Source organism: Glycine soja, chromosome 19, assembly GCF_004193775.1.
Source record: "Glycine soja cultivar W05 chromosome 19, ASM419377v2, whole genome shotgun sequence".
NCBI classification, from domain to species: Eukaryota; Viridiplantae; Streptophyta; class Magnoliopsida; order Fabales; family Fabaceae; genus Glycine; species Glycine soja.
The window spans coordinates 49,631,529-49,655,032 of NC_041020.1; the positions used below are offsets into that span (position 1 = coordinate 49,631,529).

Here is a 23,504-nt window from a genome sequence, read left to right on the forward strand (position 1 = left end):
AAACCAAAATAATGGTGGAGATAATGGGAAGTTAAGATAATGCCACCATTCTATTTTTTTTTTATTTTAAAAAACTTTTTATTCATAAAAATAATATTTTAATACAAGTATAGGGCAATTCTTTTTTTTTTTCTAAGCATTACTTCCTCCTCCTTCACTACATTCAAATTTTAAGACGGTTACTCCCACCATTTCAGTGGGTTTTTTTTTTAAAAAAAGAAACAAATAAAAGAGACAATTCAATCATTTTTTTACACAACTAAAATATCTTAAATTTCTCTTATTCTCACTCAAAAAATTATCAACTTCTTTGATTTGTTTTTATTTAATGGATCCAAACCAAAATTCATTCAATATAAATTAATGATTTAATTTCATGCTAAATTATTAACTTTACACGAGTCTAAAATTTTAAAGAAAAATATGGACTCTATTACTTATATTACTTAAACTCTTTTTATTAATGATAATAACAATAAAAAAACTAATGAATGAATGAATTTATTTCACTTTTAAGAATTAAAATTCAAATTTTTGTTTTGAGATTCAAATTTTTATTTTGAGAATTTTGTGTGTTCTACACATTTAGGTTTAAAAATAACTATTTAACAAAGTAAAAATATAGCCGGTATCTTATAAATTCAAAGGGAAGGAGTACTGAGTACAACATAGAATGAGGGCATTTTAGTCCATACAGAAAATGATACCTGCTCACAGACTTGCAATTGAAGACTCTGTGATGTTTATGTACCTACCGAGTAGTGGAGAGAGAGAAATTGAGAAACGAAGCAATTGTAGTTTATCTTTCCTCCGTTGTTGTTCTTCTTCTATGCTTCGCGTTCTGATTTTCCCCTACGATTGACTCAGGATTTGGCTATGGCTGTACCCGTCGAGGAAGCCATTGCAGCTCTATCCACATTCTCGCTCGAGGTACTTCCTTCGACAACAACTCTTGTTTCTCTATTTCAATCCAATTTCTGCCACATTTTTTTCTCAGTTCTTCTGTTATGAACATTGAATTGCGCCTATGGATAATTTTTCTTTTGTACTTTTGCTATTGTTTGTCTGATTCAGTCCATCATTCGCTTAATTGCTGCTAATTCTAATTACAGAAACTTTCATTTTGGTTTTGAAGTTGTGTGAGCTTGTTATGGATAGCGAGCGGCTTCTTTATTTTCTTTGTCCGAAATGTTTATTAGTCAACTATTGACTGAAACTGACTTCTGATCTGTGAATGCTAGATTTACATGGCATGTAATTTGATGTTGAGGTTCCAAAATAACGCATTTCAGGAACTCGAGGTTTTCATGGTTACTTTTTTTAAGTTTGTGAATTATGTAGGATGAGCAACCAGAGGTGCAGGGACCTGGAGTGTGGGTATCAACTGAGAGAGGTGCAACAGAAAGTCCAATAGGTACTTTTGTTTCTTCTTCCATTTTTTTTTCTTTGGATATGTAATGCATTTATGCTTTGATTGTACTTAAAAGCTTGAGCACTTTCGGCTTTGCTTCAAAGATGCATAGTTATTTTTAATTACGGTAACCGCCCTCTTTTTTGTAGAGTATAGCGATGTTTCTGCTTACAGACTATCTCTATCAGAGGACACAAAAGCTCTCAATCAGCTGGTATGCAGCTCTTGGGCTATTTTTGTTGTTTAATCTACCCTTTATCTTTTGTTGAGATTTTTAAATTTTAACTGCTTTTGCTAATACAAAATGCAGAATGCTCTTACCCAAGAGGGAAAGGAGATGGCATCAGTGCTTTACACATATCGTAGTTGTGTCAAAGCACTTCCTCAGGTAAGTTTTCTCTTAAGCTATAGGTAGTTGAAGTGAAGTCTGTGTCTGCCAACAGATATAAAGTACATTGTCTTTTAGATGAATGGATAAATTTTGTCAAAACAAAAAAGAGTTAATCTTTGGACTTATGCAAATTTACTATGTTTGTTGGCTAGTTTTATATATATATATATATATATATATATATATATATATATATATATGTTGGCTAGTTTTAAATATATTCATTCATTTAAAAGGCAAAGTTATTCTAGAACTAGAAATTGTTATGATTTTTTTTCTTTGTTTGGATGGTCCACTCCCAAAGTTAGTCTTTTGGGGTAAAGGAATGAATTCAATTAGACAAGGTTTTGTGTAACTGATAGTTTCGCCTAATGCAACTTGATATGTTATATACCGCCATTTTCTTTTTCGCCTAATAGCAATATTAAATTTATCATACTGGAGATCCATTTTCATGTTTCCTTATGACTATATTGTTTTATGTAATTTATGCATTTTGCCACAATGGGGCAGCTACCTGATTCTATGAAGCAAAGTCAAGCTGACTTATATTTGGAAACATATCAAGTTCTGGATTTGGAAATGAGTCGTCTGCGTGAAATTCAGCGTTGGCAAGCATCTGCTTCCTCAAAAGTACCAGATGTTCTTTATTATTTTATGAGAAACTTAGCCGGATCCAGACTTAGCACATTAAGTAAATCTGTAATGTCATTTTTTTGCAGTTAGCTGCTGACATGCAACGTTTTTCTAGGCCTGAGCGACGCATTAATGGCCCTACAATATCTCATTTGTGGTGCGTTATAATGATTTATGCTTTTTGTTTCTGGTTTTTGTTATTATTGTTGTTGTTTTGTATTTATTAATTTCTTTGTTCTTGACTGCAGGTCTATGTTGAAGTTGCTTGATGTTTTGGTGCAACTTGATCATCTTAAAAATGCTAAGGCTAGCATACCTAATGACTTTTCATGGTATAAAAGGTATGTATTTAATTTATGCCTATCTCACTTTATCTTCAGGTTGAGGATCTTCAACTTTTCTCAGGTTCAGTGCTTCAGTTTGTTTGTTATATTATCTTATATCCATTTCTTCTCGGAACCCTTTTTATGTATGGTGCTTTTGTATTCACCTCATTCTTTTCTCTTAATTAGCAAATATGTTTTCTTTTTATCCTTTTGCATTTTTTTTCTTTCTTTTTTCTCTCTAATAAAATTTCTTTTCCCATAAAATAAATTAGAAAATTTTAGATATGTTATGTTAAATCACTTAGCTTTAGAGTGTTCAAATTATCTGGTTATTTAGGTAATGATGGGAAAAATGTCTTTTTAGTCCTATACTTTCTATCAAATGTGGTCAATGTATAGGGACCTTTCATATTGATGAATTTGATATTCAAACTTTAAAAAAACATGTGGATTTAGTTCCTTCTCTCTAAGAATTCATCATATTTTTTAAAGTTAGGAGGGACTAAATCCATATGTTTTCTAAAGTTTGAGGACCCAATTCATCAATATGAAAGTATAAGGACCTTGATCACATTTGACCGAAAGTATAGGGACTAAAAACACATTTTTCTCTAATATAAATATAAATTCTAAGAGAACACGTTGAAATATGATTTTCATTGTCTATTTTAAGAAATACAGGTTTATCTGTTACTTGTAGTTAGTAAAACTGTAAAAAAGGCTTTGAATATTGCCAAACTTCAGATTATAAAAAATGGCAAACTTTCCAAGATTCATGCTATGCCTGATAATCTTTAGGAATATTATTATGCAATTACCTTCTCTCTCACCTGATTTAGGATTTCCATATTTGAAAACTTACTTAATGAAGTTTCAGTCATTCATCTTGGTTTTTCCCTCCCTTAATTTGTCAGGACTTTCACACAAGTCAGTGGTCAGTGGCAAGACACTGATTCAATGAGGGAGGAATTAGATGATTTGCAGGTGCATAATTGATGAAATTTCCAAGTTTGTGACATATAGAGTGCTGTAAATTTTTTATTTATTGATTGATTATAAAAAGAGTCTTTTTCCAAATTTCTCCTTGTTTATATTGTACTTTTGAAAATGCCAAACCAAACATGGATGGTGATTGATCTTTTTTTAATTGTATGTGCAGATTTTCTTGAGCACAAGATGGGCTATTTTGTTGAATTTGCATGTTGAGATGTTCCGTGTGAACAAGTATCCTGCATATCTACTTAACATTTTTTTGTTCCATATAACATTCTTGGCAAAACCACAATGTCTACTCTTTAGGTTTAACTTGTTAATGTTTGGTTATATTTGTTTAGATTTTTTTATTAAGTTTTGTATTTAGGATGGATATGGGAACTGATTCAATAGACACTTGATAGATAAGGTGGTTCATTAAAACGAAAAACTGGTGCTAGTTTGTGTTGAACTTATAGTGATGAGAGAGTGTGTAAGAGACTGGAGGATTTTATCCTTAACCTAGATATACTTCCATCCAAAAGAAACATGTAGATTTGGTCAGTACTTGAGTTGAGAAATAAAGAGAGAATAGCTGGTGGCTAGGCTACCTCAAATCCTTCTTTTGATTAGTTATTCAAATTTCAAGTTTACAGTATAAAGCAAATTAGAGGAAATCTAGCTGATGAGGAGTTTTTAATCTAAAACTTAGGGCTTGGCTTTTGTCCTTGAATACTGTCACAAAGAAGGACAAAGAACTCCTATTGATTTATCACACCCTGGCTCAACTTTTGCTATCTAACACGTTTTAAATATCCTCCTTTTTATTTCTTATTCAAATCCTTGACTTGAAATAGTGTAGAGGACATTCTTCAAGTTCTTATAGTCTTTGTTGTAGAGTCTTTAGAATTGGACTTTGCACTTCTCTTTCCAGAGCGCCACGTTCTTTTGCGTGTTTTGCCTGTTCTTGTTGTCCTAGTGACATCATCAGAGAAAGACAGTGAGTCTCTGTACAAGAGGGTGAAAATCAACAGACTGATCAATATATTTAAGGTACTGCTGTATATATGCTTATTGATAACATTATATGTACTGGTTAATGAAATGATGTTATTATTAGATCACCTATAATTTTTTTTTGCCTTGAATTTTTTCTCTACTGTCAACAAGTTCAAATCTGTGTATCTTTTTGTCCTTCTTTACAGAATGAAGCAGTCATTCCTGCATTTCCAGATCTGCATTTGTCTCCTGCTGCTATAGTGAAGGAATTATCAACATACTTTCCAAAATTTTCTTCCCAAACTCGCCTTCTCACCCTTCCAGCACCTCATGAGCTTCCACCTCGTGAAGCACAAGAATATCCTCCAATTTTTATTTTTTTTTACCGATAAATTGATACTATTTTGTTATTACTGAACCAAAAATTTTATTTCCTTGACTTGTGTCATCCATGAACTGATATTAATTTTACCACTTTCACTGCAGATAGATGAGTTGCCACCATGATATATTCTTTTGTTTTAATTACTATTTTGGTCCTCTAATTTATTCTTAAGGTTCAATTTGGTCCTCTTATTTTTAAAATGTTCAATTTGGTCCCTTAATTTATATATTAAGTTCAATTTAGTCCTTTTTTTTAAAAGTTTCTATTAGGTCCTTTATTTTTTAAGATGGGTTCAATTTGGTCCCATTTAAAACCAAATTTGGTCTCAATTTTTGAAAATGTTCAAAGCTGATGGAAGAAAATGGGACCAAGTTGAACCCATTTTAAAAAATAACAGACCTAAAACCTTTTAAAATAAAGGGACCAAACTGAACCTTTTAAAAATAAGAGGATCAAATTGAACCAAAAAAATAAATTAGGAGACCAAAATAGTAATCAAGCCTATACTTTTGGATAACAGATTGCATGCTTTCTGTTCATTAAAGTTAAATAATGCCCGGAGGATGGAAATTGCAGTGGTTATAGCCTCCTAAAAAGAAATTGGTGTTAACAGTTGTTTTTTTCCTGCAAAATTTTGTGCGTTCATTGTTGGACGGTGTGGAAAACTTCATAGGTTTAACTAATATATGTTATTGCAACCCATGATCCATTTTTAGATTAATTTGTAGTTAAGATTACTAATGGAACTTCTATCAAAAAAATTATTGAGGAATTATTTTACTTCTGAAGTGCTAAAACTTTTATAAACTTATAAAGCATCTTCCCGCTGGGTCCTTTAGAATGTAAACTTGACATGATACACATATCAGAGACATTATCTGATCATCAATCATATTGGAGCCATCCGTGCGGAGCATGATGATTTTGTTATTCGTTTTGCTTCTGCAATGAATCAGGTGCTGCCCTCTGCTCTGACTGGGCTTCAAACATAAAGCCCTCTCTGAAATCTTATTTGTTTTGTTTCTGTTGACTGTTGCATAGCATTTAAAACCTGCTAGTTTGTTGTTTATCTCTGTTTTACAGCTGTTACTGTTGAAGTCAACTGATGGTTCTGATGTTGAATGGAGCAAAGAAGTCAAGGGGAACATGTATGATATGATTGTTGAAGGTTTTCAGCTATTAAGCAGATGGACTGCACGCATATGGGAACAATGTGCTTGGAAATTTTCTCGACCATGCAAAGATGCATCCCCATCATTCTCTGATTATGAAAAGGTAAGGAATGTTCAAATATTCTAATTGTTGTTATTTTCTATTTCCTTGTGCTTTTATTCTTATTCTTGTTGTTCTCATTGGTTGTGATGGATGATTAATGATTAATGTTTTAATCTGGTACTGGCACTACAGTACTGCCAATATTGGCATCATTTTTTTTATTTGTATAAAATAATTAACTGCAATTGATATCACTTGTAGCTATATCCACAATAAATATTACTTGAATCAATATTGTCTTTCCATTAAACACATCAAAATTAATCATTTTCACACTAACCAATATTTGCTTCATTTTTTTATTTGTATGAAACAATTAACTAAGAACAATTCTAGAAAACAACTTGTGCTTTCAATTGTGTTGATACTCCTTGTTACTTCAAGCATGTTAAACGCTTGAACTAGCCAATTTTGTTTTTAAATTAACCACACAAAACTTAACCATTCATCACACAGATCAATCAATTATTTTCTTCAATTTTTGTTCATCATTAATCACTTTGGATGTTCCTGACACCACAACCACCCTTAATGCTTTACCAAATACTCAGCCTTCACTTACACCCAATACTACACCTCAGCCTTCATTTACACCCTTCATTCCAAGTAACACACCTCTTCTTCACTCAATTCATCTCAACATTTGTGATCTTCTTCATCTGATTATCCTGAACAGAATGACTCTCCATTCATAAATTCTGAATCTCAACCCAGCCTTAACATCAATACTGATCAGAATCACAATTCCACATCATGGCTCTGTCAATAGGTACAAAACCAGGCTGGTTGCAAAGGGATTTCATCAGCAGTTGGGTTTTGATTACAAAGAGACTTTCTCTCCTGTAATCAAACCTGTGACTGTCAGACTTCTTCTCTCCCTTGCTCAATGCCTCTTCAACAATTAGATATTAACAATGCCTTCCTCAATGGCACTCTTGAAGAGGAGATTTACATGTCACAGCCCCCTGGGTTTGTGTCCTCTAACAAGCAGCAAGTATGCTGATTGCACAAGGCCATCTATGGTCTAAAACAGGCACCTAGAGCCTGGTTTGACAAACTGAAAACCACTCTTCTCAGTTTTAAATTCTCCTCAAGCAAATGTGACCCATCCCTTTCTGTGTTTTCTGAAAATGCTTCTATTGTCTACATTCTTGTTTACGTTGATGACATCATCATCACCGGAAACAATACCAACCTAATTAATTCTCTTTTTTCTCAACTGAATTCTGATTTCTGTATTCTCTCTCAAAGATCTTGGTGATTTGGACTATTTTTTGGAAATTGAAGTTCAAAGGCAAAAGGATGGATCACTCATTCTCACTCAGTTAAAATACATTAGAGATCTCTTAGCAAAGACTAAAATGGATGAATCTAATCCTATGTCTTCTTCTATGGTTGGAGGCTGCAAACTGACCAAACTTGGTTCTGAAGACTTTTTGAATCCTACCTTGTCAAGATCCATAGTTGGTGCCTTGCAGTATGCTACCATTACACAACCAGAAATTAGTTTTCCTGTCAACGAGGTGTGCCAATTCATGTCAAAGCCCTCTGAACAACACTGGCTAGCTGTGAAGAGAATTCTAAGGTTATCTTAAGGGTACTATTTCTTTGGGGTTACATTTTCAAGCTGCTTCTCCTAGGCAACCTTTCTCTCTTCATGCTTATTGTGATGCTGATTGGGCCTCTGATCCTGATGATAGGAGGTCCACTTCAGGAGCAGTCATTTCTCTTGGTCCTTACTTAATCTCTTGGTGGTCTAAGAAACAATCGGTTGTGGCCTGGTCAAGTACTGAAGCAGAGTATAGAAGCATGGCTCTAATTGCAGCAGAATTGACTTGGATTCAGTCTCTTCTTTCTGAACTTCAAGTTGCTTACACTACTCCTTTAATTCTCTTTGACAATACCAGCACTGTCTCTTTTGGCTCATAATCCTGTTCTTCACTCTCAAACAAAGCATATGGAGCTGGATCTGTTTTTTGTAAGGGAGAAGGTTCTCACAAAGCAGATTAATGTTGTGCATGTGCCTGCAGTTGATCAACTAGCTGATATTCTGACCAAAGCACTCTCTCCTGCTTCATTTCTTTTTTTCAGATCCAAGCTCAAAGTAGTTAAAAGACATTCTTCCAACCCCTCATGAGCTTGTGGGGGGGGGGGGGGGGGGGTATAAGAGTATAAGGAGTATACATTACTCGAAGTGTATTTTTTACTTTCTTGTAATAAGCAGGTAGTCTAACTACTGTAGTTGGTAGTTGGTTTGTTATTGTTAAGTCTGTTAGTCTATGACAGCTAAGTGACAGTTGTATCAACTAACTCAGGTTAGTTGACTGTTAGCTCGACTATATAAACTAGATTGTAATCTGTTTACCTTTGGGTTGAATAACATTAGATTGAGAATCTCAATCTGTTTACGCTTAAGTTTGATTCAATCAAAGCTGACACCCTACACTTAAAGTCAAAATATATCTTGAATGGTGTCTCATTAAAAGATAAAAATATATGTTGCCATAAATATTGTATTTGTTGTAGGTAGTACGATATAATTACAGTGCAGAGGAAAGGAAAGCACTGGTTGAACTTGTGAGCTACATAAAGAGTGTTGGATCTATGATGCAGCGGTGTGATACACTGGTTGCTGATGCTTTATGGGAAACAATACATTCTGAGGTACAAGATTTTGTCCAAAACACATTAGCTACTATGTTGCGGACTACCTTCAGAAAGAAGAAGGACCTCTCTAGGTAGTATTCTAATTTCACATTACATGGTATAATTGTTACTTTGTGTAACTTGATTGATAGCTGAGATATTCATTGGACTCGGTGTTCTCATGGAATTGTTGATGAAAGTCCTAAAGCTGCTCTTAGAGACTTGGACTGTATCATGAAAACATAATTTTTCTGGATCATAATCAAAGATGTAACAATATTTTCACAATGCAACTTGGAGGTAGTTGGTTTCAAGATACGTTTGTACTATTAGACTGGATCAACAGAGAAAATGCTTTCTGTTGAAACTATGGAAGAGACTAGCTTGTTCTGTTTTATTGTCTTATTTATACCAAGTCTGGGCTATGTACAGCTTGTTGTACAACCTTGTATAATAAATAAAATAAAGTAAATAAGAATATAGTTAGCTTAATTTCAATAATACCAACAGAGAATTTAGTTAATGTTTCAGTTAGCTTAATTTGTTTTCACCAAGTGTTTAACCTGTTGGAAATTACCTAATAATAATGGTTTCACTTACCATCATGTATATATATCTCTTATGGCTGCATTTTTTTATCAAGCTTTTCATTCACAAAAAGTCTCTAAAATATTATTTCCTTTGATCTCAATTTAATCAAAGAGCTACAGGGAGAGATTTTGGCTGAATAGTATTTGTGTAAAAATTAAGCAAAACTGAACATGTGCTTAGTTATGTTATGTCAGTTCTTGTGATATCTGAGAATAAAAAGGATAAATGACTGGATGGACTATACTTTCAATAGAAAAGATGTGCTTTATTTTGAGAGTATGAAACTCAAATACACATTCTCAAAGATGTAGTGAAATCGTGGGGAAAAAGTTTAAAGTTTAAATAATAAATATTAGTATTTATTATTTTTTAATCAAAATACATACACTTTTGAGCTGATGCATTCTTTGTATCATACTTGATTTCCTTCAATGCAAATTGCATTGCATGATACTTGTGTTCTGACATATGTGAGCAGCTTAGTCAAAGAGTATGGCTAGAGTTTAGACTATATTAATAAAACCTGAATTTGCAGTTTTCAAATTTTGGCTTATGGTTTCATTATTTCAGTTATTATTATTTGGTAGAAATTGAGTTTTATTTTTAAATGCAGTATTTGATGGTTCTTTGAATTATCCTGTGATACTTAACTTTTTCAGAGTTTTTGGGTTGAATTCTATTTCTTCATTTGAATCCCAAGAAAATTCAAGGAAAACAGCTCATTGATTGAAAAGTCTGCATCATGATTCATCTAATACTCATTTCTTGCTTCAAGTTTTTTTTATTGCTCATATCAATTACCCAAATATGGATTTTCAGGATTCTTTCAGATATGCGGACCCTTTCAGCTGATTGGATGGCTAATACAAACAAGTCAGAATCTGAGTTACAGTCCTCTCAGCATGGAGGTGAAGAAAGCAAAGCAAACATATTTTATCCAAGAGCAGTTGCCCCAACTGCTGCTCAGGTCTTCATCATTTTCCATTCTCTTGCTGGGCCTGTTATATAATTTGTTATTATTAATATATGCATATAAGTGAAGAGCTGCATTTATCAGAGATCAAAGTATCCATGCTATATATTGAACTCTGCTATCTGTAATTCTGTATAGATGTTTTGTTGAACTAGCATATGGACTAACTAGTTACTAATGCTGTGATAGAAGAAAATAAATAAAGATGCTCAAGTGTGCATTTATTTTGAAATGTTGAACAAGATTCATTTATGTGGTCATGCATATGGGCAGATTCATTCTTACATGTTATGATTTTGAAAATTTTTTTTTTTTCTTAGATTACTTTTTTCAAACGCAGGTCTTCAGTGTGAAATTTCTTCTTCATGTGTATTCACGTAAATTATAGCAATCAATTTATTCATACTATATAAGGCCTTGCATGATAATTTCTTCTTCATGTGTATTCTCTATATCCTGGCTTGGGCTGCTTTACAAGTTCGTTCTTTGGATATATGTCATTTTGTGGTTAGCATGTAATAGTTGCTTAGCCTATCTCTTCACTACAGGTGCACTGCTTGCAGTTCTTAATATATGAGGTGGTTTCTGGTGGTAACCTTAGGAGGCCAGGTGGACTCTTCGGCAATAGTGGCTCAGAAATCCCAGTTAATGATTTAAAACAGCTGGAGACATTTTTTTACAAGCTTGGTTTTTTCCTTCATATTTTAGACTACTCAGGTAAATGGTCTTAGATTGACCCAAGCATCAATTTTACTGCAAAGACTCATCCTTTGGGCATTCCATTGATAGATCCAACATCTACACCGACAACCTCTTCCTCTCGCTACTCCTGCCATGTGGTTCCTCTCCTACATTAGGGAGCTAGTTTTAAAGCATTACATTTTGTTATATCTCTGTTAATAACATATGGATCCACAAACATATATATGGCATGGCTTCATGGGGCACTGCTTCAAACCTAGACAGGGCACTTCTACTCCCTCTTGGTTTTTATCTGACAAAATAAAAGGGTAAATTAGTCAAACATCTAGAAATTGAATTAGAACATACATGTCTTAGAATGTAGGTTTGAGCCTAACTCAACCCTAAAAGCTAGTTCAGGGTAATGATTGTCCCTCACTTATATATTCTATCTTTGCACTATCTCTAGCCGATGTAGGACTTGGGTTTTCCCAATATACCCCCTCACACCTATACACTTTTGGGTTTGGTATAGGGATAACATGGTCGGTGACCCTTTGAATGGATCTAGGATAGATTCTGATATCATCTTAGAATGTGGGTTTAGGCCTAATTCGATCCCAAAAGCTAGCTTATGGGGTGAGGGTTACCCCCCACTTGTATATTTTATCTTTGTCTTATCTCTAGCTAATGTGGGACTTGGGCTTTTTCCAATACACCTCATGCAATGGAGCTGACAGATCCCTGATTATTAACAATGTCATTTGGTGTTCATGAAATCTTTGGGCTCTTACGAAAGTTAAAGCATCTAATACAGACTATACATCATTGAAATGAGAGGGCAGATAGATGTTTAAAGGATAGCTGAACACAACATTAAACTGATATCTTGCTTTCTTGGGTAGAATAGTGGCTGAATAAATTTCTGAAACAGTTCAATGATATAGAATCCTTTGCATATGCCTTATTGCATCCTTCTATGTAATTGACTTGGGTAACGATGCTTGCAGCAACTGTTGCAACATTGACAGATCTTGGTTTCTTATGGTTTAGAGAATTCTATTTAGAGTCTTCACGAGTCATTCAGGTAATACTTATCAGCACAAAATTATTTGAATTTCAAATCTATCATGTTCAGCAGAAACACTCTTTGATAAGACCAGCTACAAATTTCATAGCTACTTGCAAGATATTGATTGCATCAAGCATTCATTCATCGGAATCTATTTATAAATTGTAATTGAATAAGAAACTCTAATAATGGTTGGCTAGCAACTTGGAATGCGAATTGTTAGAGCCTCCAGGTATTTCCTTGAAAAATTTCAATGAAGATGGTAGGATGATGGTGTTTGTATTTGTTATTTTTTTTTTTCTGAAAAACTCTTCTAATATTGATGTTTTTTTTTTTCTATCCTGGCCCTTTAAAAGTGAATGTCTTGTCTCTATTTTTGTATACTTTAGTTGTCCCCTACTCCCCACCCCATCCCAAATCTGTTAATTTTACATAAACTACTCATGGAGACCAAAATAACTAGCAAAAGAAGGCTGAGTATATCATTGAAACAGGTTTTATTTATAAAAAAAAAAAGTTATATGTTATGTGCATCTAATCTTTCTTCATTTTTGCTGATAGCTTTTTATGAACTTTAACATTATTCTGTTATCAAGAAGTAATTTCTGTGTAATGAGTTTCTCAATGTTGTTTTTCAAACGTCAAAATTTCCAAATTCTGCTAAACTCGTGATCTTTTTATTTTTATTTTCTTTTATGCATTTGTTTTCCACCTCCCCCTCTTGTACTAAATTTAGTTAATTTATTCCATATAGTTTCCAATTGAATGCTCCCTTCCTTGGATGTTGGTGGATTGTGTACTTGAGTCACCGAATTCTGGTCTTCTCGAGAGTGTTCTAATGCCATTTGACATCTATAATGATTCAGCTCAGCAAGCCTTGGTGTTGCTGAAGCAACGGTTTTTATACGATGAAATTGAGGCTGAGGTATTATACATTTTTAACTTAATGGCTAATGCTAGATGATTATATGATGAATGTCCTGGAGCAGTATAATATCTGATACAGATGATTTTAGGTGGATATGCTGTAGTGCACCAAATTCATGGGTGTAACTTATGTGCTGATAGGCATCATCCTACAGTTACCGAATTTAAGAGATGATAAAAAGAATACTAGGGGAATTGAGCACAACGAGTAGAAGTGGGAATTGGGCTATAAAATTCTTGCTTGCATGGCAAGGTGGGAAGGAAGGGGAAACTTGGGAGGGTGAAAATAAGGGAGGGGTGGGAGGATCTTTGTGGTGGCATCCAGAAAATTGAGTGGGGACAGGGAGGAGGCAGGACCCTCAATGAGCCTGCATTTTTATGTGTTTTCTTTTCTATTTTGAGAGTTGTTTGTAAATTCTTGCCTCTGTTGACATCAGTTTATACCGGTAGCAGAGAGTAAATTCTGGTGCTAGTACAATAAGATTTTTGCTTCTGATTACCAGTTTCCTATCATATGCTTTCTGCATTCATTGACTCTTTTCTGTTTACCTTTTTTCACAGGTGGATCATTGTTTTGATATATTTGTTACAAAATTATGTGAAACCATTTTCACATATTACAAAAGTTGGGCGGCATGGTATGCTCATTATTTCTCTGGCTTATTCAGCTTTTCTTTTGATTATTTCCATGGACAAACCTTTTTTCTTACTGATGGAGGCCTAAATCATGCAGTGAATTGCTTGATCCTTCATTCCTCTTTGCTTCGGACAATGCAGAAAAGTATGCCGTGCAACCCATAAGGCTCAATATGCTGCTTAAAATGACTAGAGTGAAGGTGAATGAATTACACTATCATAATTTTTATTTTCCATGATTAGATTTGGTGCATTAAAGTGTAAACTGGGTGTATGCTACCAGATTGATAATTTTTTGATATGAAAATAGCCCAAGGTGCAGGGATTGAAAATATATGTACATGCTATTAGATACCCATCTCCCAGCAGGGTTTGGAAATGCTTGACTGAAGCCTTAGTTTAAGTGAACAAAGCTTAACTGTTTCATTACTTCTTTATTTAGTATTTATCAGGGTGTTAACAATTCAAATCTCATTATCTTTTCAAGTGATCTTGGAATCATGTGACTTACTATAACTTCAGGAATTATACAAAACAGATGTCTTTGTGTACTATTATAAGCAGGAATAAGTTTTTAGAATATTTTTCTTCCTAAGAATTTAATATTTTACTGGTTATCAGTTAGTTGCATTTGCATCAAAATCTTCCCACAAGTTAGCAAAGCTTGTTGATCAGAAAGTCCAAGTTTGAAATCTTGTGAATGGAAAAACAGGTGCTGGGAGAGTGTTGCCTGTCTAATTGGTTCAACCCAACTCAACTTGGATTAGTTAAGGTCCAAGGTGGCTTTTGGATGTTTGGTCTATCTTTTTGGAGCTTCTCCTCTCTTTGAAAGGAGAAACCAGGCCAAATACAATTCTAAAAAAACTATTAAGTATAAAAGTGGCTTTTTTCTATATGAACTAAGGAAGAAAACATAAAAAAAGAAGAGCTTTTAGATAATCTATATTTTAGGAACTTCTGCTTTCCCTTCTTCACTTTTCCAAATCCCAAAACTCAGTAGTGTGCTAACCAAGAATTATTAACTAAAAATTTACTTTTAAGCTGAACGAATATAAAATTATCAAACACATTCAATTATAAAGTTTTATTTTTACTTGAACTTTAAATTAGTTTTTAAGATCCAAAAAAATCAATCCAAAGGCCACCTAGTGAAAAAGTTCTCTAAAGTTATTGACGGAGAGAATAAAGACATCTTGGTAGGTGTTTTACTTTTCAATATTTTGTTTCTAGGGTAATTCCATTTTAATCATTAATAAAATTCTTGTAGAAACTTCTGGTGTCAAAAGGATGGAAAGTAGGTTCCGATCATCTTCAATGCCACATCCTGCAACAAACTAATGGAGATTGTTTAAGAAAATAATAATGAAGGCTAAGATTGATGCTTACATGAATTATAACTTTTATTTTCATGGTGTATTTGTTTTTCTATTTAGATGATTTCTCTCACACTCACACTCCCACACTCACATGTATGCTCTGCTGGATGTCATAATTAGAATTTGAGTGAGTTGCAATTACTCTCATGTGATTAAATATCTTTTGTTGCACAGCTGCTTGGAAGGATGATTAATTTGCGAAGTTTGATCACTGAACGGATGAACAAGGTTTTCCGTGAAAATATTGAGTTTTTATTTGATCGTTTTGAGTGTCAGGATCTGTGTGCCATAGTGGTTAGTGATTTTACCTTTGCTACTTCCCTGCCCAACAATTATGAACTACTTTTTCTTTTCTCAATGTTCATTAACTAATGTAATACTGACTATTTTATTTCAGGAATTAGAGAAGTTGTTGGATGTCTTAAAACATTCCCATGAACTACTGTCTAGAGATCTTTCTGTAGACTCTTTTAGTCTCATGTTGAATGAGATGCAAGAGAACATTTCCCTTGTATCATTTTCTAGTCGATTGGCCTCACAGGTTTGCCCCTTTGAGCTCTAAAGATGTACTTTAATTTTGATGTCTTCCTGTTATTTTTTTAATCTTGAATCCTCATATTGAAAGTTTGAAACCACTATTTGAATGGTAATTAATAATTTCATGACTTGATCTGTTTCCTACAATTTCATTGATATATTTCTTTACGTATGCTAGATTTGGTCTGAGATGCATAGTGATTTTTTGCCAAATTTCATTCTCTGCAATACTACTCAACGTTTTATCAGATCATCAAGAACGGTTCCTGTTCAAAAGCCATCTGTACCCTCTTCTAAGCCTAGTTTCTATTGTGGTACTCAAGTAAGTATTCCTCTTACTGCCTTTAATGGTACAGACATTATAAAATCAATTGCAGTATTTTTAATGGCATAGATAATTATCTATTTCTGATTATAAACATGTTAAATACAAGTACAAGTAGTTCAATTTTTTGCTCAACTCAGATGTTTACATGGGTAAAATAATGTGATTTACTTCCTCTGACTGAATTTGTTCATCTGACTTTCCATTTTGGGAAGTTCCAAAATGTATGTCAGCGTGTCGCATAAGACCTTAGGACCAATATGCCAGGTGGGTCTGTTCCAAGTGTAGAAGTATTGGGAAAAACTCAAGTCTCACATTGGCTAGAGATAGTGCCAACATAGAGTATATAAGTGGAGGACAAGTCTCATCCTATGAGTTAGCTTTTGGGGTTGACTTAGACTCAAACCCACATTCTAAGATGGTATCAGAGCATATCCTAGATCCATTCAAAGGGCCACGCACCAAGTTTTTTTGAGTTGAGAGCGCCTTTTTTTTCCCTAGCTTTTACTCTAATCTTTTTAGCTATCATTTTTGTGTTTCTTCTATTCATTTTTTTTTACTTGTTGAGTGTATATATAATGAGAGAAAAGGAGATGAATGATTGTGTTTGTGTGCGTGCTTTCTACAATTTTCTCTATGTACATATATAGAAGTTTCTCATTATCTCACTCTGATAGGATTTGAATTCTGCCCATCAAAGTTTTGCACGACTGCATAGTGGATTCTTTGGAACACCTCACATGTTTTCTATTGTTCGACTTCTGGGATCCCGATCATTACCTTGGCTTATTAGAGCTCTTCTTGATCACATATCAAACAAGGTATGCCATTCTTTATATTTGCTAAATTGTGAATAATTCATTACCCAACATTTATTTTTCTGTGGAAACCTCCTAAACATTGTAAAATAAAATTTTATGTATACCTTTAAGTTTGATAATAAACTAAACAATAGAAATTTATGCAAACTATTTGAAATTCTCCTTGCTTCCTACCCCTTGTTACTCTAATTTTTTTTACTTATCAATAAAAAATCCTTCATTATAATGTATGCCTTTTGCATCCATATTCAAGACACCTATGCCATATGTCACTAACAGGTTATGAAGTGCAGAGTTGTTTTGACTCTGGAAAACTGATCAACTGACTCTTTATAACCATGCAAAAATAACTCAAGCAATGAATACATAGTGCAAGCCTTTGCATAACAAAGAGAGAACAAGTGCCATTTCTTTTCAAGTTACGAAAAAATGTCCAAAGTTTGACCATAAAGTATGCGTTGATCTGTACACGCTCATATGCTAAGGATATGAGAAGAGAATGATGAAATGTTAAATGTAATTTTACAATATATAGATTCCACAATGATATTCACAGAAGTTTGTACCTTAATTTAAACCAAATTAAGCAACTGATCATTATTTATAGATTGGCACACATACATACTGGATGCTTCTAGTTTGCATATGTCTATATTTATTGCTATTATAAAATTTAGACATGGCTCGCTAACAACGTAAATGGGTGCTATTCCTAGATTACTTTGCTTGAACCAATGATTACAGGATTACAAGATTCTTTGCCAAAATCAATTGGGCTTCTTCCTTTCGATGGAGGTGTGACAGGTACATGATGACACTTTTCTTTTTACTTGAAAAAACTTTACTCTGCAATATTCTTATATGTGAATGCTTAAAATGTATTCTTTCAACATCTTGATGGAAAATTATGCATACTGATTCATTGTATATAAAATTCTTGAAGTATAAAAAATTGTGAAAGGAAAAATCAATCTCCAAATAATAGTGAGTCTTATCATGTAAATCTCATATAATTGGACATGCATGCATCATACAATATTCCAAATTCTTGGTAACTATGAACCAATTACACAGTGCTTGACCAAAACATTTCTTAGATATTAATTATTAGTAGCCTGCATTTCTTTGTCCTTTCTTTTGAATAAAGTATTACTAGATGCATTTCTTTGTCATGTAGTTGAGGTGATTGATATTTCTTATATCCTTTCTTTTGTGTTTCTTATATAACTAGAAGAGACCTTAGGCATAATGCATTTTTCAAAATCTCAAAAGCACTGAAACATTTTGCTAGAAACTAGAAATTTATCAAGGCAGTTATATTTCATGGTCATTACAAATAGTTTTCTCATCAACAAATTATCTACTAAGGAGTGCAGTACATAGACACATGGTCATATCTGAGAAATTAATTCTTATATTATTGGTACACAGGTTGTGTGAGACTCGTTAAGGAGCATCTTAACTGGGAGACAAAATCAGAACTGAAAGCTGAGGTTCTTCATGGCATAAAAGAGATTGGAAGTGTATTATATTGGATGGGGCTTCTAGATATTGTGTTGGTCAGTAACATAGTGCAATTATCAATTTATTTATTGCAATTGCCATCAACATAAGTTCAAGACTTAATAAATCTGTTTTGTATTTCAAGATAACAATTTAAAAATTCATGTTTTTTTGAAACCCAACCATAAAAGAAAAAAGATGGCACAAGACCAGTTATTTTAGCCAATTGTAGGAGATAAAGTACCAAGGAGTACCTATAGTCAAGAACCTTTATGATGCAAAGCTGACTCAAAAAAAAAACAAGATATTAAGCTTGGTAAATATTATGAATAAAAGGAAATCTTTGCAGATAACTTACTTGAAGTCCTTATTTGGTTAGACTTTAAATAGATGGAGACGGCAAAGTTATTTAGGTAGCACTAGAAGAATTTGGGCATTGCAGTCTTGCAGACATAAAAATGGCAAGGAGGACCTAAGAACATTTGTGAATGGAAAGTAAGGTGTTTGTGGGCTGGGTTTAACCAGTCTAGTCCAATCCTAATATTTTGGACATGGACATGGACCAGGTTGAGTATGATAAAACGTACATAGAGGACATATCTTATGAAAGAAAACATCTTATATGAGAGTGAGAGAATTAAATTTGGACCGTATAACCAAACATGGAGGGTTAAGATTTAACGTTAAAAAGTCACATGACTTTTTAAGTGGTTACATGACATTAAATCTTGATCGTTCATGTTTGGTTATACGGTCCAGATTTAATCTTGTCACTCATTTAAAATACCTTACTCTCATATGATATGTCCTCTCTCTCTCTCTCTCTCTATATATATATATATATATATATATAAAGAGAGAGAGAAGGGATCAACTTACTTTAAGAGTCCTTATCATTCATTTTCTTAAAATCTAATAGTTGTAATAAGTTATTAATCTTATCTGTTAGATTCCAAGAGAATGATAGTGGGGATGAGGAGTAACTTTAAAAGAGTTACTCTTGGTGTAAGTTGATTCCTCCCCATATATATATATTTGTACAAATGGAAAAAGTAGACAGCTCTTAATTTCTAGATTCTGAACTTGTCCTAATTAGCTCTGGGCCAGAATGGGTTATTGGGGTCAGACTCAGGTCATGTCTTAAAAACACTGAGACCCAAGACATATTGGGGTAAAGTTAACTGTAAATTAGTTAATTTTTAGGTGAATTTGGAATTTTTATTTTGGGATGAAAGTGTTAGATATATAAATCATTTTTGAGAGAGTTGTGAGCATGTGCATTGTCCATGCTTCAAGACCAAATGGATCTTAAATAAGGAGGTGTGTTAGAGATTTGATCCTTTATGGAATGATTCTCAAACAAAATGGACAGGCAAAGAAAAATGACAAAAGTGAGAGGTATTTAGGGAGTTTGGAATCTCACATAGACTTTTTAAGAATTTGAGCAAGAGGAGATCTCATGTCAGTCGAAGAATAATAATTTATCATCACCAAACTCCCAAAGTAATTTTACAACGATGCATAATGTTGGAGAATACATTTTGCAAAATTGATAGTGTTACATGGGAAATAAGGAGGAATAACCTCATTTTCCTTAATTGTAGCCTATTGATGTTTTCAACTTTTCATATATGTTACTTTAATTTGAGAGTAGTAGTGATCAATACGATGCATTCTTGACAGAGAGAAAAGGATTCTATGGATTTCATGCAAACTGCTCCCTGGCTGGGCTTGCTTCCTGGAGCAGATGGTCAAATAGTAACTTCTCAAGATGGTGGAGACAGCCCTGTTGTTAGTTTGTTTAAATCAACAGCTGCTGCAATGGTTTCATACCCTGGCTGTCCATCACCTACCTCTTTCCACATTATGTCAAAACAAGCAGAAGCTGCAGGTGTGCTGTTGGATATGCTTTCTAATTTTTTTGCTGTCAGCTTGGCATATTTCTTGGTAAAAATAAATTTACAAATGCTTGATGTTAAAAGATTAGTTGAGAAGTCTAGACTGTAACAATAGGAAATATAATGGCCATAAGGTATTTCAAAATGATGAAAGAAATAAATAGATAGAAGGAAAAATTTGTAAAACTCAAATTAGTTTAGTATCAGCATGATGCAACAGACATGGATGTCATTGTCTAAACATCTTCATGCAGGTATTATTGTGAAAAATTAAATATAGAATGTGTTTATGTCAAAAGTGCTATGCATAAAAAATAAACCTATCCCACTATGTGAGATTGACTACATGGACCACATAACACTATTGGGCTTGGTCAAAAAACCAAATTCTCAAGAATATCATTCATTATGAGATTCTTCTTATTATTTATCTCTAATGTCCTTGATCTCCCTCTGTATCTTTTCATAGTACTAGAAATCATGTTGTCTACTCTTTTCACTGGTGCCTTCAGTAACATTCCTTCCACTTGTCCAAATTATCTTAACTGATTTTCTATGTTCTCTTCCTTGATAGTTGCTAAAAATATCTTATTAATGCATTGAAATACATCTCATTTAATATCAATTCTCTTTCATTTCTCTTCCTCCCTCTATGCCTAAAACCCTATTTTTTCGACAAAAACATTTATTATACCTTGGTATTTATCAATAAATTCTTCCTCTCCCAATAAATCTTTCTTACTTTTGGTTGCTTAAAATCAACTCTAAGGGTTTGATAACAAAATCCTTTTATTATTCATTGCTTCTACTTCTAGATATGTTAATGTTATGCTTTATGTACATATACTCTGTGATCTGTAATTTTAGGAGAACAAAATGATATTTCTTATTATACATTGATCAAAACTACACAAGAGAGAGATATAGTTTAGTAGAGATCCTAACCATCCTGAAGATAAAATAAATACAAGATAGAGAAAGGGAAAATCAAATCAGACCAGATTTAAACAATCTGATCTTGAATTCTTGATTATAACTACCTAAATCTTCTAGAATCCTTATTTGAAATTCAAAATAAAAGCACATACAGCTGGCAACATGATCTTTTCATAGTAGCTCAGACATTGTTTCTTTTGTTACAGATCTTTTATACAAGGCTAACTTGAACACTGGAAGTGTGCTGGAGTATGCACTTGCTTTCACTAGTGCTGCGTTGGATAAATATTGTAATAAATGGAGTGCTGCACCCAAAACAGGCTTCATTGACATCACAATTTCTAAAGATTTCTATCGAATATACAGTGGTCTCCAAATTGTAAGGAGCTACCTTCCATTCATTTTTCAAGTTGCTTAATAACTTGATGGTGCTTTGAATGATGAATTGGCTTCACATATAAAATTATTTACATGTATAGTAATTGTTGTTTTTATCTTTATGCACCTTTTAGCTCACAGTTTTGGTAAGTTAAATTGGAAAAAAATTAGCTTGAACCACTTTGTATAATCTTGTTCAATACATTAATGAATTTCCTAGTGTGTATTCTTTTTTTAAAAATATATTTTGATGTGTGCTTTTGCTGGAGCTACATAGGGATACTTGGAAGAATCTGCCCAAGTGCCATCAAATAGTCATGAAAGGCTGGGGGATTCAATTGCTTGGGGGGGCTGCACTATAATTTATTTGCTTGGGCAGCAGCTGCATTTTGAGCTGTTTGACTTTTCATATCAGATCCTCAATATCGCAGAAGTGGAGGCTGCATCTGTTATGCAAACACATAAGAACTCACAATTTGCCGTGCAGGTTTATATTCTTCAAATCAAAGTCAAAAGAATACTTGCTTGTTTTACATAATCATTATCTATTAATAAAATTATTGTTTCCGTTATTGCCCATATTTTGCCATGCAAGCATTATAGGAATGTTTTCCTTTTTGCTCAACATTTTCTTCTAGTTTACTGCATTTCTAGAAAATTATTTTATGTTATTCGTCAATTCACTGATACAGTGAGTAAAGATGAAATCAACTTCTGTTTGACCATATTGTTAAAACAAATCAAATTTAATTTAGATGTATGTCATATCAAATGTTTTAATGATGTCCAAATCGTACAGTTACAAAGAACCTGCGACATGGCAACCTGGTTAAGTGCCAATTTAAATTCCAAGTCCTCGCGGCTTAAGTAGTGATGGCCTTCTTTGTATGTATCTTGTGTGCTGTTATTGATAGCATTTATTTTTCTTTTAACAGGGATGGGAAGCCTTATTGGAAGCAATGAAAAAAGCAAGGAGATTAAATAACCATGTATTTTCTATGCTTAAAGCACGTTGCCCCCTTGAAGAAAAGACAGCTTGTGCTATTAAGCAAAGTGGTGCTCCAATACATCGTATAAAATTTGATAACACAGTTTCAGCATTTGAAACACTGCCGCAGAAAGGTTCTTAAACGAGTAGTCTAGTTGTAGACTGCCAGCAAATTCTGTGCCTTGTTCCCTATACGGTGTACATGTAACTAAGCGGTGTTGTATTGTATGTAATAGATACTAAGTACGGTACGTATATGTTCATGAGCCGAGTTTCTATACAGAGGTAGCAACAATTTTGTATTTGATAAAAAAAAAATGTTTGACATAGGTGTTCGATTTGAACAAACTGTTGGACAATATTTGGCATGCTCTTATGGAACTAGGTCCAATCTAAGTTCTGAACCCTACGAAAAAATACAGACCAAAATATTGTTGTCAGATTACAGCTTTAGTGGAGCTCAGTCAGTTGGTTACAACTGTCACTAGCTATTAGTTGTAGTTATCATTGGATTTGGCTTGTACAAGATTGTATAAATACCTTTCTCGACCTCTAACGAGTTTTTTCTGCTCTTTCTCCAAACTCTTCTTGCTATCACTTTAATTCTTTGTTTATTTGACACCTTTCATAGTAAAAGAGCTAGCTCTCGAGAAATTATTATATTTATTTTAAAAAGGGTAATATTTAATAAATTGAATATCATATAAAATCAAAATTGAAGATTTAATTATTTAATTGATAAAGTTAATTAGAACAGATATTTTTTATAATCATCTTAATTACAATAAATAAATATAATGACATGTTTTTATGAATTTTAA

The 23,504-nt window shown here is 33.3% G+C and overlaps 1 protein-coding gene across 2 annotated transcripts; it reads left to right on the forward strand.

Moving 5' to 3' along the window:
- Positions 1–705: 705 nt before the first annotated feature.
- On the forward strand, positions 706–23,265 carry LOC114400642 (protein PIR-like). Of its 2 annotated transcripts, none has more exons than XM_028363187.1 (30): positions 706–930; positions 1,342–1,414; positions 1,561–1,625; positions 1,722–1,799; positions 2,316–2,435; positions 2,525–2,595; positions 2,687–2,779; positions 3,679–3,748; positions 3,924–3,988; positions 4,594–4,789; positions 4,942–5,093; positions 5,983–6,076; positions 6,204–6,395; positions 8,922–9,133; positions 10,452–10,599; positions 11,154–11,322; positions 12,297–12,373; positions 13,113–13,283; positions 13,847–13,923; positions 14,019–14,121; positions 15,472–15,591; positions 15,695–15,838; positions 16,013–16,156; positions 16,837–16,980; positions 17,697–17,784; positions 18,412–18,539; positions 20,167–20,374; positions 21,524–21,696; positions 21,973–22,182; positions 22,631–23,265. In XM_028363187.1, exons 1-30 carry the CDS (start codon positions 877–879, stop codon positions 22,823–22,825), a joined length of 3,834 nt encoding a protein of 1,277 aa, XP_028218988.1. In that variant the 5' UTR covers positions 706–876; the 3' UTR covers positions 22,826–23,265. The 2 variants fall into 2 exon arrangements, with proteins under 2 accessions (XP_028218988.1, XP_028218989.1); XM_028363188.1 differs by having other exon boundaries at positions 707–930; positions 1,326–1,414.
- Positions 23,266–23,504: the final 239 nt, after the last annotated feature.